This window comes from Aspergillus brunneoviolaceus (genome assembly GCF_003184695.1).
Source record: "Aspergillus brunneoviolaceus CBS 621.78 unplaced genomic scaffold BO95scaffold_91, whole genome shotgun sequence".
Taxonomy (NCBI): domain Eukaryota; kingdom Fungi; phylum Ascomycota; class Eurotiomycetes; order Eurotiales; family Aspergillaceae; genus Aspergillus; species Aspergillus brunneoviolaceus.
Genome location: NW_020290821.1, coordinates 67,643 through 85,295, shown reverse-complemented (window position 1 = coordinate 85,295; position 17,653 = coordinate 67,643). Strand labels below are relative to the sequence as shown.

General features: G+C 40.4%; 4 protein-coding genes across 4 annotated transcripts; 3 read left to right on the top strand and 1 right to left on the bottom strand.

Annotated features, from left to right (window-relative positions):
* The first annotated feature begins 4,120 nt into the window (after nt 1–4,120).
* BO95DRAFT_288640 (uncharacterized protein) lies at nt 4,121–5,605 on the top strand. The gene is made up of 3 exons (XM_025581706.1): nt 4,121–4,979; nt 5,137–5,524; nt 5,588–5,605. The coding sequence occupies exons 1-2, from the start codon at nt 4,538–4,540 to the stop codon at nt 5,379–5,381; spliced, it is 687 nt and encodes a 228-aa protein (XP_025437316.1). The 5' UTR covers nt 4,121–4,537; the 3' UTR covers nt 5,382–5,524; nt 5,588–5,605.
* BO95DRAFT_288641 (uncharacterized protein) lies at nt 5,606–6,081 on the top strand. Its single transcript, XM_025581707.1, has 2 exons — nt 5,606–5,920; nt 5,975–6,081. The coding sequence occupies exons 1-2, from the start codon at nt 5,767–5,769 to the stop codon at nt 6,037–6,039; spliced, it is 219 nt and encodes a 72-aa protein (XP_025437315.1). The 5' UTR covers nt 5,606–5,766; the 3' UTR covers nt 6,040–6,081.
* stt4 (1-phosphatidylinositol 4-kinase STT4) lies at nt 5,980–12,759 on the bottom strand. The gene is made up of 11 exons (XM_025591970.1): nt 12,592–12,759; nt 12,364–12,538; nt 9,601–12,303; nt 9,441–9,549; nt 9,217–9,357; nt 8,799–9,144; nt 8,370–8,741; nt 8,059–8,314; nt 7,792–7,995; nt 7,454–7,741; nt 5,980–7,395 (listed from the first exon to the last, which is right to left on the bottom strand). The coding sequence occupies exons 1-11, from the start codon at nt 12,600–12,602 to the stop codon at nt 6,124–6,126; spliced, it is 5,877 nt and encodes a 1,958-aa protein (XP_025437314.1). The 5' UTR covers nt 12,603–12,759; the 3' UTR covers nt 5,980–6,123.
* A 767-nt stretch (nt 12,760–13,526) lies between these two features.
* On the top strand, nt 13,527–16,185 carry BO95DRAFT_518424 (CAMK family serine/threonine-protein kinase; the record flags this gene model as incomplete). Its single annotated transcript, XM_025591969.1, has 5 exons — nt 13,527–13,981; nt 14,052–14,565; nt 14,619–15,211; nt 15,275–15,405; nt 15,459–16,185. Exons 1-5 carry the CDS (start codon nt 13,940–13,942, stop codon nt 16,183–16,185), a joined length of 2,007 nt encoding a protein of 668 aa, XP_025437313.1. The 5' UTR covers nt 13,527–13,939.
* Nucleotides 16,186–17,653: the final 1,468 nt, after the last annotated feature.

The window sequence follows — 17,653 nt, the reverse complement described above, 5'->3', positions numbered from 1 at the left end:
AAAAACCAGATTAGATTAGTAAATTAGCCTATAAATTAATAAAAAATTAATAAAAAAATATATAATAATCTTAGACTTACTAGTACCAGTCAGCTTATACTTATAATAATAAACCAGTTCAATTATTTTAAAGCTAGTAGCTAAGATTAGAATTAAATAATTAATTTAAATATAGAGCATCAGATTCTAATCTAGATTCTAATTAAAAATAATATAGTTAATAAAAAACTTCTAATTTTAATTTAGAATTTGTAAAAACTTAAAAATATTTTTTAGTATACTAACTAAAATCTAGTTTTTATTAGTTTAAAAAATTTACCGAGAAGCTGTCGAAATATATTTAATAATAAATCTAGTTTCTATTAAAATACTATTTATATATTATAAATATTATAATATTAAAAATACAGCCAGATATAAAATTTTTTATATTAATAATATCGAAATTTTTAATACTAGTTTTTAAGTAATACAGATAAAAAAAAATCTTAGGTATAATAGATATATCGGCTAAATAATAGTAAATAGTTATTAATATTATATTAAAAAATAATAGAAATAAGAATTTTAAAAGAATAAATTAACAGATAAGATATAAAATAAATAATAAAAATAAAAGCAAAAATAACAAAAAAAAATATAAAAAAAAAGATTCGGTAAAAAATTAAAATATAAAAATAAATAAAAATATATTAATTTTTTTTATTTATATATATATTTTACATCGGATTTTAATTAGATTATTAATAAAATATATATTCTATTTACTATTTTAGAATCTTCTATTTATAAAATATATAATTTATTAAATAATTCTTCTACTATTACAGCGCCGAACTCTATTATTTAAAGAATACTACTAGTAGAAATATCTAATTAGAATAAATAATAAAATTATTTACGGCTATACTACTATATTAAATAACCCGGCTTAACAAAAAAATATAATTATTATATAATATCTACTATTATAACAGCTTATATCTACTATTATAACAGCTATTTTAGAATTAATATAAATTTATTAAAATTTTAATCCGGATATTTATATTATTATATTACTTATTTCTTCTTTTTATATAATATATTATTCTGAGATTTTTTAGAGAAGAAGATTTCTTAAGAATTAGTTTTAAAATTAATAAAAGACTATTTTTAACTATCTTGCTTGCCTTGCCTAACCAGCGTGTTTACTGCGTCAAGTAGTTCCTAACAGTATAATAAATATATCAGTTAAATAATACTAAATAATTATTAATATTATATTAAAAAGCAGTAGAAATAAAAGTTTTAAAAAAAATAAATTAATAAATAAAATATAAAATAAATAATAAAAATAAAAATAAAAATAACAAGAAAAAAAAATATAAAAAAAAGATTTAATAAAAAATTAAAATATAAAAATAAATAAAGATATATTAATTTTTTTTATTTATATATATACTTTATATCGAATTCTAATTAGATTATTAATAAAATATATACTCTATTTATTATTTTAAAATTTTTTATTTATAGAATATATAGTTTATTAAATAATTTTTTTACTATTATAGCACCGAATTCTATTATTTAAAGAATATTACTAGTAGAAATATCTAATTAGAATAAATAATAAAATTATTTATAGTTATATTACTATATTAAATAGCCCGGCTTAATAAAAAAGTATAATTATTATATAATATCTATTATTATAGCAGTTTATATCTATTATTATAATAGCTATTTTAGAATTAATATAGATTTATTAGAATTTTAATCCGAATATTTATATTATTATATTACTTATTTCTTTTTTTTATATAATATATTATTCTAAGATTTTTTAAAAAAAAAGATTTCTTAAGAATTAGTTTTAAAATTAATAAAAAACTATTTTTAATTATCTTACTTATCTTACCTAACCAGCGTGTCTACTGCGTCAAGTAGTTCCTAACATAATACTAAAAAAACTTTAAAGTTTACTATTATTAGAATAAAAAAAATATATAATACTAAATATATTTTTATATCTTTTATATTCGGCGACTCCATGTATCTTTATTTATATTATAACTATATTATTTCTACTATAAAAAATAGAAAAATAAATTAATCTAATAATATATTAATTTATCTAAAGTTTTAAAAATTATTAGTAAATATATATACCGCCTTAATCTATCTAATATATAAAAAATATATTTTATTATATTAATTATTTAGTTTAAATCTGTTTTGTATAGTTTTAATTTATATAATTATATTTTTAGTAAATCTCTATATATTAAAAATAAATACCTTTATAATAATAACTGCTAGAAAGTTTTTGTTATTCTATACAAGTAAATTATTTTATATAGCCGATACTATATCTTTATTATTTAATATTCTATTTATTAAAAAGAATATAAATCTTAATATAATAAATAGATTTATACTAATAATATTACTGTAAACAAATTAGTACAGAACTATAAATATTATATTATTAAATATATATAACTGTTTGTTAATTAGTTTTTTTATTCTAATATTTTTTATTTTAAGTATTTTTTTATATTCATATCTATATATTTTGTATTTTATATTTTTAGAAGTTGTATTTATTAACTCTATATATTTAAATAACCTAATATCCTATCTTTATAATATTCTGTCTACTTTTTTAAATAATTTTTATATATTTAACTAATACGGACGTCAGTTTTCTAAAATAATAGCATCTGTAATAAATATTAATATTCTACTATTTATTTCCGTCTAGCAGATATTTCTCAGTGGTCTTAGCCTTTTAAACTTTCTTTTTATTAACTATTTTAATACAATTAATCTTATCGTATCTTCGTCTTATCGATCAGCACCATTACAAAAAGTTATTTTTTAATCATACTTTTATATTAAGATCCAAGCTATATTATATATCTAAAAATATCTTAATAATACACCGTATTAATCTAGTAATATGATTTATTTATTAAGTAATTTCTTCTTTAAAAAAGTTAATTTGTAACTAGTAGTATATGTCTTTTTATAAAAAATAACTTTTTTAAAATATTTTTAAAAAGTTAAATATAAAATATTAAAAACTGATATAACTTTTTAAATTAACATAATTTAATCTTTTTAAATAGCTTTAATTATAAGACATAATCTGTCTTCTTATTCTACCAATTTTTTTGATGATATAGGTATTTTTAGTGGAGAAATTAATATCTGAATATTCTTAGTTTTATAGATATAGTAGTGGTTGAGGGGGTGGCTGGCTCACTTATGTGGCCGGTTCGCTTACCAAATACGTTAACTTATCTTACCATGGATGCACTAAACCAATGATGAATTATCGACCCCAGTCAACTGGGTAGTTCAGGTTACCTAGTTAGATTAGTAGACGGAAAGGGCTAGACCGCTTTTCTATTTTGTGGGGTAAGAAGCAAACCAAGCAACCGGCAGTCAGTCAGTAACGTTAGTACTTCCGTAACTTAACTACCTAAGGACTAGTTAAGGTATGTGGGATTAACTACACTGTAACTACTCCGTACCGTACATACGTAAGTAGGAGGTACATACTATTCCATTCATCCATCCATCTTCCTATCTAATATTTTCCCACCGCTCTTGATTTCCTCCTCCTCTTCCTCCGCCTCCTCCGCCTCTTCCCTCCCTCCTTCCTTCCTTCCTTCTTTCACTCCTCAGAAGGTTCCTTTCTATCCTTCCTAATCCATCACCCTTTCTTCCCTATTACCTCTATCATTCTTTCATCCATCCCCATCATCCCAAATCTCCATCTCATCTCCATTTCATCGCCATTTCATCGCCATTGTATCGATTTAACCTTCTTCTCCTTCCTTTCCCTCTCCCTACTCTTAAACTTTAAAACCTCACGACCTCGCTTATCCCTTCTTCTCCCCTCTTCTCTCTCCTCTTATCTCACCATCCCACCTCTTGCCTGTTCGGAACATTTGCAGACTGTTTCTCGGCCGGGCTTCGCTTGGACCGGTGAGTTTGAACAATTGGTCTCAACGCTTTACTTCTGCCCCTGCCCCTATCGTGCAACCTTCCATTACCCCTTGGTCAAGCCCATGCCATCCCATCTCATGAACCCCCCCATCATGACACTCCATCTGGCGTCGCCACCGTTACTCGTCGAGTCTCAGTGATCCTTGGATGTTCTTCAAAATCAGCATAACGTGCCGGTGGGTCAACTGATGTATGCTGATTTGCTACAGTTCACTTCCTACGTTCTCCTCGTGTGGTCGTGAGGCTGTTCAGCCCAGAGCGGTATCTAGAGCGGTTCCCAGCCTGAGTCAAGCTATATCGCCCACAGCAAGTTATCACCTGAGCGAGGGCTTCTGCTGAAGTTAGGAAACTTTAACTTACTCTTTCCCCAAACGCACCGTGCTTCTCCGCATAAGGCGTTGCTCGTTCTCATCCCTTTCCCACTCCCCCCACTTACGATATCTTCTTCGAATGGTTTCCCATCACTTTGATCCATGTGATTAAGACATAACCCTCGCTATCTCCTTATTGGCCAATTCACGCGCGTCTTGGCATCATGTCAAATGAACGTTCAACCGACCCTATCTCGGTCCCATCTTCTTCTGCGCATCGACGCCGAGCATCCTTGGCCTCAGGCCTTTCCTTTGCGGATTATCTATCTAGGTCCGGCAGCCAGGGACATTCTGCGGGCGCACCCACGGGCTCTATGGATAGTTCAGTGGGTAATGCACCACCCAGTCAAGGTCGACGACTGTCCATCACCACCTTGGGGCTCGCTGGATCTCCGAATCAATCGTCCCCATGGGGAAGCAAAAGCATGCGGCATGGCAGCATTTCCAGCTCAGTTGGATCCGGTTCGGCAAATCTAGAAGACGCTGTCGTTGAAGACAGTGAGAGTGGCGGACCATCTAGCGCCGCTCCTCACTCTCCATTCGCGCGACGTCTTTCTTTTGGCGCGCAAGCGCTACGAGATGCTCGTGCTGGCAGCATTAGCAACGGTAGATATTCCCCCCCCTGGGATTCCTGCGTCTAGCAGACGACGTTTACCGCCCACATGTAGCAAAAGCTTCCATAGCCCCACAGAGTCAGCTGTTGCTAGTACAAATGTTGTTCTTCCCGAGATCGAGATGTCTAACGTGGCTTGGAGACAAATAGGCGAAGGCTTCAACTGGTCTGAAGCCCTGCGAACCCGGGCCGAGCGTGCCCCATCCTTGGGAATAACTTCGCCCAACACGCCTCAAACCCAGCTCTTAAGCGGCTCAGGCCAGCAATGTCACCACCAGCGGGCTACCTCGATTGCTTCGATGGAGCAACCGACTCGCGAAATTCCCAAGCAACCCAAACAGAACAAGCCTGACTTTTTTCAGGAGAAGATTCTTCGCGGCGATTTCATGGATTAGTGTGACCAGTTTACTCCCCACTTCAATTCGAGCCTGCTACTGCCCCCCAGTTGTAGTCACGTTTGATATCTTCAGAGCAGAGGTTCAGGATTGGTTGATCTGTTTTGCCTTACCATGGACTTATAGGAGGGATTTATCATCAAGTATGAGGTGATGTCGAGGGGATTGTAGAGCCGATTTACGAAGCAGGCTGACGGCGTATATAGCCAGAGAAACCTTGAAAACCGTGTATGTGCCATATAAAAGGCAGTTGGGAAATTTCGATCATGTTTCACTTTCCCTCTTGTTTCCCTCCATGTCATGACTTGTGTAAACTGAATCTATTAAGGATTTTTCGTTCGGTTGATTTGCTCGTCGACACTCTTGGCCCCCTTGACTTTGGTCAATGGGAGTTGCTGGCGGGAGAAAGGCTTCTGTTTTGAGCTTGTGGTTCGAGGGCAGTTTTGGCTGGCATGTTCTGCGGTTCTTCCCTATTTCCAGGACACTTCTTCTTATCAATGATCTACACAGGGCATTCACGCTTTTCGTTCCTATTGCGAGTGAGTCTATATTCACATTGTATCACAAGACTGAACTAAATGAAGTTTATTGAGTCTTTAGAACTATTGTTGCCCTTGTTTACACGCTCATATACTGTACACAGTGGACCAAGTCTTGAGACACTGTCAATTGAGGTGGAGTATAAGTTCATCTGACATTTTTCCATAAGTCCAGTACATGCTGAGAAACTGACTAGCTTGGTTCAATAGGGGATGCCGTTGGTCAACAATTGAAACTGATCATATCCCTTCGTCGACACACTCATGTACGACTTGCGCACAAGCTCACGCATGTGATCAGCTGCCTCCCTCTCATTCTTCTCAGGTACAAATCGGTCTCGGAAATTTTTCAACGTGTCGGGCTTAAAGCAGGGCAAGCCACTATCGAGCATCAAGGACACTATGTGAGAAAGTTTGGCGCTGTGCGGCCTCGACGCAAGAAAAGCCTTCACGACCAGCGATTCAAACCACATGTAGGGCTGAGTACTAGTGGGGCTGTGAGAGCCACTTCCAGAGCCGCCGCTGGGGGAAGTATGTGAGTGATTATTACCACTCATTACAGCAACCATCTCAGATGTCAGTTTGAAAGGCGCGCGCTCGAAGCGCACACCCCCTGGTGCAATGTCGAAACAAAAACCGAAGTCAATATGTATGATGTGGCCTGCATCGTCGATCATGATGTTTCCATTGTGCCGATCTTTGAATTGAAGCAAATAGGAGATGACGGAATAAGCAGCCATGCTCTTCACGAAGTTTGTGCGTGCCTCTTGAAACCGTATAGAATCCTCTCCACCGTACTTAGAGATAAAGTAGTCATATAGACCATTCACAGCTTCACGACCCAGCATATCACGCGAAATTGAATTTGGAAGAACATCGATAACCCCACACCCAGGAGCCGTGGAGGTCACTCGGTAAGGGAACACCCATACGTCAAGCCCGACGCTTGCGAATATGCTTCGAAAAGCAGCTATCATCTGCAGGGCCAACATGTCTTGACGACAATCGTCGCCAACCTTGAAAATAGCTGATTGCCAGACTTCGTAGGTCTCGTCGTTTGACAGACTCTCCCCCGAGATTGACAAGTCGCTGCAACATTGTGCAAGTGAGCGTGTTTCTTTGTGGGTTCCTTGTGCTTGTGTCCGAGTCTTCTGAATCCTGAAGGTCGCCATGTATGGTGCTTTGGCATGACTTTGCAGAGGTTTCCCAGACTTGCGGTCGATACCCACGACAACGCCCTCAGGGTTGCTTGGAAGGTATACTCCGACCTCCACCTTGATCTTGCGAAGCTCTTCTTCAATCTTCTCTTTCTTTTCAGCCTTACTTCTCTTTATATACGGTCGGAGCTTGCCTGAAATGCTAGTAATTTCGTTAAAAAAGGTAAATTCCCTTTCGTAGAATTCACGCTCCTCATTTGTGAAGCTTGCAACCAACGCATCCATAAATCTGTCCAAGGTTGGCTTAAGTGGATCCGGCTGCGAACAATTGTCAGTCCTCTCATACCCCTGGTTGCTCTACGTTTTATTAACTCACGATCTGCGAATCCTCGTCCTTATAGGAATTTGCCTTCATATTCCAGATAACTTGGTGGGCGAACAATTGAGACAGCTTAGCAGTTTCCAGTATGTAACGTTCGACATAGCCCAGGGAATCGTATCTCAAAGCTTGGACTAGTTGTGGGACAAAATAGAAGCGCACGTCGATGGGATGACTCTCTAGAGCCCTCATTGCATATTGTAGTATGAAGGCGTGATTGCCATAAGCGGGCAAGAAGTAGGTCAAGGCTTCGGTTGGATTGACTGAAGCCCAGTAAAGTAAATACTACTCACGTTAGCTTTACCGAATTGACTAGGGCCAAACGTTGAACTTGCCTTCAGTTGACTCGAGACGTCAGTGGGAAGATTGGTACCGAAAATCAGCTCCAGACCTTCAGGCTCGTCAATCGCCTTCTCTGGGAAATTGAGCATCAACCAGCGAACATCATTCTTGAGCTTCGCCGATGGAAATCGGGTTGACAGCTGGACCGCCAAGCCTGGATGTTCATTCCAAGCGAGTCTTAAAAGGGTCGTGGCTTCCTGGCTGATCATTAGCCTTATTTCAACTTTGGCCTCCAGCTTGAGTGTTTTAGAGTAGCGAACCTCGGTAAGGGACTTGGGCGAGGATGACTGTGGGCTTGTGTGCTTCCGATCGGAGTCCAGTGGGTATAGCCACACTCTAAGGCGCGATCTCTCATTCTCTATAAAGACATGGAGAAGATCCTGTTTTGATTGCAATGATCTATAGGCCCCTTGTGTTTGGCGAGAAATGGCAGACACCCCCTTTAAGGCAGAAATAACGTCGCGGAGGATGTTGTCTTCAGCCTTGATCTGGAGGCGGTTTCCTCCAAAAGACCATCTGAATTTCAAAGATTAATGAACGCGCCTAACCCGAGAGATCGCATGTGAAATACCTTGGTGAGGTCTTGAACCAGGTCAAAGCGGCTGACAAGATCTGATCCTTCAATTTCCATTGAAAATGTGCATCTTGTGAGCTACAGTCACCCAAAACTTTAAGACTAAACAAGATAACACGAAAGTGCAGCTCTCGCGCTAAAGGGTGACTGCTAGCGTGCAACAATCCTGTCATTGTCGCGTCAACAAGACGGCAAAACAAAGGCTGGGCTTGAGCGTTTGCCAGCCGAGTGGCATTGAAATGGCTTTCAAAGAACTCAAGGACTCGCAAGTGTGGCATGAGCTTCTCCTGGGCCCTTTCCTGATTCCGTGCCGCCAGAGTCCTGTCGGTGGGTAACAATTCAATTTTGCTAAAGAATGGATCCATACAGCTTTTTCCAGGCTGTGTTAGCATAGGTGTGTCTACCTTGTCATAGCTGTATACTCACTTGAAGGATGGATCGAACAGGTTCCTTTTGCGATATATTGACCTTTCCCATGCCCCCATTATTTCAGATAACAATTTGACACACATCTTGGGATTCTCATGCATCACACTCAACCAAAGAGACGCCCCGATGTCAATTGACTCTTGCGAGAATTGTTCGAAGGGCACTATGACTAGATAATGTGCAAGATAAGCATGGTTCTCAGCGTCGTTACTCACTAGGGCAGCAGCCTGTCGCAGTGCATTCCGCATTTGTGTGATAGGGACTTTTATTCCATTCCTCAAACGTGTGTGGAGTTTAGAAAGATTATCTTCCATGGTTTTAGCCATGATCAAATTAGAAGAACCTGGTGCAGAGCCATCAGAATCTGATGTAGGTACATCAGCAAGAAAACACCGAGCTGCAGGGGAAGCCTAACCAGAACAAAACTCTAATCCTTGCACGGTGCCATCGACACTTGATGTCTCCGATAACTTGTATCGCTCGCGTGTGGATAACTGGGATATAAAACCGGAGGCTATGTTCAATACGCCACCAACACTACCATTCTTGACAGATCCTAAGAGGAATCAGTTACATGCGTGGCGGTGCATCTCTACCACAAGAGACGATCTGGCAGGCAAAGGATGTATTGGAACGTACCAAGCCGTTGATTACTACTTGGGATCAGCGCACCCATTTCCAAAGCGAATGACCGACCCAGAGAGATCTGGCCGTTTCCGCAGTTGTCATCAGAGACGGAAAGATATGCCTGTAAGGCAGGGTTAGTTGCGGATTGTAGCCAAATATTGTCGCCTCATACCTGGAGAAGTCCTTTGACGTCTAGAGGTGAGATACTCATGACTGCGATCACCCACGTCCGGGCACGCTCTAAAAGAACTTCCAGTGTCCTCTCTCTGAAACTATAATTGTCGGGTAGATTGACTCGGACAAGACCAGTAGGAGAGGTGAAAGATGGCTTCCACTCGTACTCGTCAAGTTCGCCTTCAAAACAAGACTGCCACATGACAGTCAAGAGCTCAAGCAGAGCAAAGAGAGATGTCCTTTCACACAGAGCGGAAGGACACTCTCGCATTATTTTGTCTGCGCAGAGGACGGCAATATTCTGAACTCGTTCAACACGATGGCAGCAAGCAACAAAGAAGCCCGCAAGCTCCCTGGATAGGAACGGCACAGAAAACTGCTCCAATTTCCCAGCAAGTGTCAATGAAAGATGACAAGAAACAACCTTCTCAGCGATAGCACCCATGCAGCTAGCCATTTCAGCAGTTGCTAGAACAGGGTCTCTGAAATAACTGAGGATTGTCGTGCAGTTTCCCGACAAAGCGCGAAGACTTTCAACTAGCAATGTAGCGCTAAGAAAAATCACTCGCGGATAGCTGAGGCGTTTCACCTCGACCTCTCGGCCAGGTAATTCAAGCATCAGCTTCCTCTTTTGGTCTAGGATCCGCTGCTGGCTCGATCCGCGCCTGAGCATCGTATTCAGCTCCACGTCGCTCTCCAGCATGTCCATGCGATCTTCGGAGACGAGAGGAGGCGAGTGCCTGGCAAGTACGCGCAGTTCCTCGCAATGATGCTGGGCGACAGCAGAATTGAGCGTTATACCGTGAATCGCAATGTTGAACCAGGCATCTCGGAAAAGAGCCAGCACATCTTGATCATAGCACATTTCTGATCGCGAATTTTTTGTTAAGTCATTTCCTGAAGATACAAGCAAAGCCAGTGGTTTCAAAAAAGGGCCGATATCGTCAGGGGCGAGTAAGATCTCCTGATGGTCATGGTCCATATCAGTAGCGGCGCCTTTGTTGACCACACCTTCGAGCAGGTGAATAAGATAAATCTTATACAAAACGGAGTTTCTCGTGAGCGTGCCGGAGATAAAAGCCATTGCGCCCTGCACGGCTTCGGCAACATTCAGGTAGCCTTTTGCGACACTGTCCTTGTAGGCACGATCATAAAACTTCAGAAGAAGCTGGAACTCAGCCGGGCCAGTACTTAAGGACAATGCAGCAGATTCTTTTATGATATAAGCATCCACTGCGATATTCACCTTCCCTATTTTTTGCAGTAGCATTGACTGTGCCAAAGCACTTATTTTTCCATCATCACATTTACTCGCAATCGTCACAACGGCTTGTATAACTCTACCATAATGTCCTGTTTCTCCCTCGTCACAAGCCGAGGAAATAGCACTATCACTCAAGCCTCGGGACAAGAGAGCAAGCGTGCTCCCAGGAGTTGTCCCGTCACCTAGAAGCTGTAGTTGATGGGATTTGTCTGAGCCGGAGCCATGGCTCAAAGCGTTTCCCAGCGAATAAAGGTTTGTTATGACTGCGTCCTGGGAAAGAATACTTAGAACATGAGCAAGACATTGTGCAGCAACGAGACTAGTCGAACGAGCGGACACGCTTCCATCGACGATAAATTTCAAGAGGGACCGACTGCTGAACGATGCGCTGCTAGGGGATAGCCGAGAAATAATCGCTATGCTTTTTAGTGTAGTTGTCGCTAGGTCTGGGTACGACATCTGATTCGGGTCTGCAACCGTCGCCTCAAGCCACGAAAGGAAGTCTTCGCTGTTTGTGGTATCCTCGCTTACGACGATACAATTGAGGTAGCCAGTAAGGGCGAGCCTTTTCACGGAAGAGGCAAGCCGCTGCTGCCAAGGCGAGCCAAGCTGTAAGTAGTCCGATCCATCTTCCAGAAGGCGCATTTCCTCCGCTATGATTGTTGCCAATTTATCGACGAGGGCCAATTCGGCGTCATTGAGAGACCTGGTTGATTGACGGCCACCAAGATGCTCATTCGGAAGGTCTTCGTCTGAGAGGTCGTGTGTCCCGTTCAGAGACACAGCGCACGATTTGACAAAGTGTGCCAAGCCTTCCTGCAACAACATGGCCCCCAGGGGACGTCCATCGGTAGCATAGCGGTGAGTGTATCGTCTCCAGTCACCCACAAGAGCATCGGGAACACTTGGGTTGCGCACCGTGGAAGAAGCGGTCTCCACGGCTATCATGTATTGGTCTGAGAGTAATGAGCGTAATGTTTCAAGAAGCTGAAGTTTCTCATCGGTAGAACAGAATGAATCGAAGCGGGCCAATGCTTCCATGAAGCCGACAAGAGACATGGTGGTTGATAAGATACGGGCTAGTTCATGCCAATTCTCGTGTCCCGTTGTTTCGGGTTCGTAGCGCTGAGAGGGCGCCACGGCATCGATGGCCTCGGCGCAACTTCGTAAGTATGCGCTGAGGGCACCAAAGACAATAGTACGCAGCCCTGCATATTTAGAGCCCAATGATAGGAGAGCCAAGGTAAGATTATGAGTGAGCGCCTCCCACGGAGAAGGTCTCACGTTATGCAGAAAGGGCGAAGGACGGAAGGACTGGCTGTGCGATTCTGGAAGGTATTGACACAGCTGCGACGCGATCTTCGATGCATTTTGGGGAGTAGCGGTGAAACTCGAAGCTTTACATAGGGCAATTATCACGTCTAACTCTCTGGTACCCTGCCGGAATGTCAGTCTTCATGGTCCTCAGTGTACGTACTATATCGGGGCGAAGCATACCATGGAGGTCCGTGGTGAACCTTGGCCTGGCAGGGGACTGCCAAGTGGCCGATTAGCATGCTGTTTCAACGGTTGCGAGATGCGCTCAATCATCGAGCCCGCATCGTGTTCTGGAGCTTGGGCTGCTAGCGTTGCAAGCTTTCCTAGCGCAGCTCGTCGAATAGCTGAGGGGAGCCTACGAGAGTTCATCAGTATCTGCGGCATATGAGTGGATTGTGGCCGACCTACTCGACCATCATGAAGACGCTCCTTATGAATTGACTTAAGAGCAGTTGTGATTTATGAGTTCTCTAGGTCGAAGTGGTAGTTACACAGAGCAGTGGCTGCAAGGCTAAGAACTCAGCAGAGAGAATACGGGGTAGCTTGCGAATTCATATATCGCAGGTAGTTAGTGCGTATCTGGCAGTTGCACTCCGAAGGTGGATCCAATATTACGGTGTACTGTACCTCGGCCCGTAGGTAGTTAGACTCACCTACTAAGTGCAGTAATGTCCATGGAGTCACACCCCACTACCCCTGAGGGTCTCCGCCCCCTACGTACTTGGTCAGCCTCAAATTTGAGGGAACTTGTTCAGCTATAAAAGCTATGAAAGCTAACAATCACTACGTAGAAAGACGGCTTATAAGACATCCGAAGTTAAACCATGGCACTATGTAGGCCATACTGATAGTGAGCTCACAACAACGGACGGGCTCTTGTAAAGCAAACTTCTTATGATTGGATGTTGTAGTTGGTCTTTCAGCAACAGATCGTGCGTTAACGTCCTTATTTTCACTGACTTATGCTTTATAGCTTGCCCAATCAGTCTTCTATAAGCTCTCTCCAGAGTCCCGCATTAAAAGTTCTGTAGGTACACACTGTACGATTATCGCTCTCAGAATAACTTACTTTGGAGACTACCTGCGGAGCTCACTCGTATTAACGTATATCCGCATACCGGATAAACTGGTTACCAGAACGCGTTCTGGTAGTTGACCATCATCATATCTGCTTTTCTAGCTGGATTGTTTTCACATGAGTAGATAAACTAGGACTACGAGTCATCCCAATTTACTTCATCCTGTAGTGTGCCATTAGCTTATATATACAAAACTAAAGCTTAAATGAAGGTCTCAAGCGCAGCGGAGAACGACTTCCTCGATCAGTCACACACTAGTTGCAGCTTGATTTGCATTGATTGCCTAACAGCAGGTCCACAGCAGTATCTCCCCCATTGATGAGTGTTTCAGAGTCCCTTGAAATCCATCACTTTCTCGCTCCTCGCCGAAATTGAGCCAGTCGGCCCGCCATCTCCTTTCCACATCTCTTAACCTTATCTTCCTTATCTTTGTTTTCCTTTCTCGATCTTGATTTTTCTAATCATTATCTGGAATCCATTTTGAGCTCTTGCTTTCCTGCCCCTTATACAGGTGAATGTAGCAGGTCGAGGGTTCTGGAAAAGCAGCAACCACAATCCCGCCGTATCTCCAGCTAGTCTCAAACAGAATTTTAGAAGGAACCAGTCTTGTTCAGACCATGAGATCTGAGGCTTCTACATGCAAGTTGAGAATTTGATATGATGTTAAAGGCGGAACAATGACACCACAAAATGAGAGAAGCTCTCTCAAGCGCGGAAGGGTACATCGATCTACCGAGTCCGTGCTAATACCTTATCACGCAAGGCTAATTGATTGAAATCTCATTGTAGGTACACAAGGAGCATGATTCGAAGGACCTCAAAAAAGCGCGACGGTCTGAAGCATTACCACCACAGCCAATTGATCAGTTATACCTACCTACGCCTATAGTCCAGCAGGAGTTGAGCACTAGAAGCGACGATAGAGAGCTAGCTGGAACCGCGAATGACACAAAACGCGTCCAACAGTGTAGTACGCCCTTGAGTACTGGGTTTCCTCAGCCAAGTCCATCCCCGCCTCACGATACACAGGCCCTCTCTCAATTTGTTTATCCACCTAGAGCACTTGCCGATGAAGTTGAAGACGAAGCTGCGGAAGGGGTTTGGGGTTATCTCCTTCCCCTCGATGATAAGGCTCCATCCTCTCTGGTTTTGCGCAAAAGGAGTGGATGTGGGAGCCATGAGCTTGGATCTAACGGAGTCATGCAAGGAGAAAAGGGACATCGCAAGGAGCCTGAGTCAAAGAATAAGCGAGCGAGTTTACAGGCACCGGGAGGCTATCTTATAGGTCGCCATCGTGAGTGTGGTCAGTAAGATTTGATGCCATGTCCAATGCACAGATTACTAACAAGAAGTCAGATCTTGTCCTAAACATTCCCACTGTGTCCAATCGTCACTTTCTGTTGTTCCCTGAGAACAAGAAAGGTGATTCAATTGCTATCCTAGAGGATTTGTCTAGCAACGGGACTTTTGTCAACGATGCAATTGTTGGACGTAACCAACATCGAGAATTAGAAGATGGTGACGAGATCACAATTCTCGACCAAGCACGCTTTGTCTTCAGATATCCTCGGACAAGGGATACAAATCGCTTTCGTCAACAGTATAGAACTCTTCAACAACTTGGAAAAGGACATTTCGCTAGCGTATACCTTTGTGTGGAACGAGCTACGGGAATAAATTATGCGGTCAAACTGTTCGAGAAGCGTTCAAGTGACTCTCAAAAATCACAGGCTGACGCCTTACAACAAGAGATTGGGCTTCTGATGGGAGTCAGTCATCCGAATCTTCTATGTCTCAAAGATACATTCGATGAGAGTGATGGGGTATATCTTGTACTCGAACTTGCCTCGGAAGGAGAGCTTTTCAACCTGATCGTCAGCAAACAAAGGTTCTCGGAAACGGAGACTCGCCATATTTTCATCCAGATATTTGAAGGTCTAAAGTACTTGGTATGTGTCAGATGGACTGTTGTTGTATCATTCCTGGGTTAGCTGATGATCCATCCGTGTTAGCATGATCGTGGTATCGTTCACCGAGACATCAAACCAGAGAATATTCTCGTTGCAGATCAAAGATTGACAGTAAAGCTTGGAGATTTTGGACTGGCCAAGATAATTGGTGAAGATTCATTCACAACTACTCTGTATGTCGTACATACAATATGTGATTTTGGTAAGCATATTTGCTAATCGCCAGTTCTTGTCTTACAGATGCGGGACGCCAAGCTGTAAGATACCCAGATACCCAGTTCCTCATCTCTCACTTCGACATTCAAGCTCACTCTCTAGATGTCGCGCCCGAGATACTGCAGGAGTCTCGTCGGCGGAAGTACACTAAAGCAGTTGACATTTGGTCACTTGGGGTAGTTCTCTACATATGCCTCTGCGGCTTTCCGCCATTTTCCGACGAACTCTACACCCCGGAAAACCCTTACACCCTTGCACAACAAATCAAAATGGGTCGTTTCGACTACCCATCACCATATTGGGATTCTGTCGGGGATCCGGCCTTGGATCTGATTGATAAGATGCTCACGGTCGATGTTGACAAGCGCATAACTGTCGACGAATGCTTAGAACATCCATGGCTTACACAAACTTACCCTAGTTTATCCGACAGTACGGATGGGCTTACCGGCGCCTTGGATAAATTGGACTTTTCCAAGCGTAAACTCGCGCGCGAAAGAACGCTCCTCAGTCGTATCAATGATGTCAGTTTCAACGAGTGCAAGGAGCGCAACGGTGCTACCGTGCGGGTTTTCCACAATAGCCATACTGGGAAACGTATTCACAATCACACTGCCAAGGTTATCAAGGGTGGAGAGGCCTGCGACAACAACAGCGCGCCTAAAGACTTCATCAATCTTGGGGAGCAGGGAGATCCACTACTATTTACGGATGAAACAGGGCCCAGTCATGAATAAAGGTAATTGTTCTGTGGCGTTTATCTCAGTTCCCTAATGTTTCGAATAAAAGTCCTCCTGCATACAGGATTACGATCCAATGCTTACATATTGCTTCTGTGAAAGCTTGTAGCTGTCACAGAATGCTGCAAATCACTTAACTCCTTGATAGACATTTCCGACTGGCAATTTCTCGCATGAAAACCCCTCTTATAAGAGCCTTAATCTCTTCATGTAGCAAGAAATTTACCGCAGTGGACCTGGCAGAAATTCGCTTGTACGTATGGATCATTGTTTGAGCCAGGGCCTGTCAGCATAGGTGATCTATCGGGGTCTATTGCCAACAACATCCTTTGCAAATAGGTTAACATGGTTTCTATGGGTAAGATTACAGCCTACACGTATGGCTTGAATTGTTTATTCGCTGGCGGGACTAAGCTATGGTGGTGATCTCAAAAAGGCATAAACTCCCCTCCCTCGAGATGTCCTAGTTTCTATGCAAGGTACAAAGGACTCGCCTGGGATCGAATCTGGAATTTCATGCCTGCCTAAGCAGCAACTACCAAAGACCTGCCTTACCTCTGTCTCTTAGGTACGTGAGGAGTTTAGCAGTAGTGTATGTGACAGATATCTGGGGTCACATGATCTCGGATCTTACCACCTCTTAGAGAACCAGCCATGTAGCTGTAATTATCTTAATTAATCTATATATATTTTCTTTTATAGATTATAAGCCCTCGTGGCTATATTTCTTATTAGATTTATTTTTTTTATTAAAATCTTTTTATATATACTGATATCTACAATATTAACAGCTTTTTATATTTTTATTTAGTAATTTTTATATTTAATAAGATAAAGAAGCCTTTAAGGTATTTTAATCAGTTTAATATTAAATCTAATATTTATTAATTTATTAATTAATTAATTATTTACTTTTATTGCGTAAGCAGTGTGGTTATATATTATATTATAATATTATTAAAAGATTTATTTAATATAGATATTTTTAAAGCTGTATTAAAATTTAAAAAATAAGTTTAATTAGTTAATATAATAATATAATCTATATGATTATTTTAGATCTAAAAATGTAAATACTTAGAAATTATTTGAAAATAATTATACTATTTTAAAATGATTATACTATTTTAAAATAATTATACTATTTTTAAAAAATTAGTTATATATTTGAATAATAGAAAATAAATTATACAAGTTCCTACTATTTGAGCTATAAAAAATAAAAATCTATTTATTTATATAAATATTTAATATAGTATTATTAAGACTAGAAAAAAAATTATACTTTATTAAATTATATATAATATAAATATCCGAAAATAAAATTAATTAAACTATTTAGTTGTTATTATTTTTGATATTATATATAAGTCCAGCTCTGTAGTATATTTTTAAGATTATAATATAATAATTAAAATATATAAATTTTTTAAAAAGTTTATAAAATCTTTAGTTTTATAACTAC

What these genes read in the sequence shown, in the direction of transcription:
- BO95DRAFT_288640 (XM_025581706.1), top strand. Translation starts at nt 4,538, where the DNA reads ATGTCAAATGAACGTTCAACCGACCCTATCTCGGTCCCATCTTCTTCT. An exon ending in TGCTGGCAGCATTAGCAACG is followed by an intron (nt 4,980 to 5,136) that starts GTAGATATTCCC and finishes GGAGACAAATAG; the next exon opens with GCGAAGGCTTCAACTGGTCT.
- BO95DRAFT_288641 (XM_025581707.1), top strand. Translation starts at nt 5,767, where the DNA reads ATGGGAGTTGCTGGCGGGAGAAAGGCTTCTGTTTTGAGCTTGTGGTTC. An exon ending in GCTTTTCGTTCCTATTGCGA is followed by an intron (nt 5,921 to 5,974) that starts GTGAGTCTATAT and finishes AAGTTTATTGAG; the next exon opens with TCTTTAGAACTATTGTTGCC.
- stt4 (XM_025591970.1), bottom strand. An exon ending in ACGTCAAAGGACTTCTCCAG is followed by an intron (nt 9,550 to 9,600) that starts GTATGAGGCGAC and finishes CCTGCCTTACAG; the next exon opens with GCATATCTTTCCGTCTCTGA. An exon ending in AGGATTAGAGTTTTGTTCTG is followed by an intron (nt 9,145 to 9,216) that starts GTTAGGCTTCCC and finishes GCTCTGCACCAG; the next exon opens with GTTCTTCTAATTTGATCATG.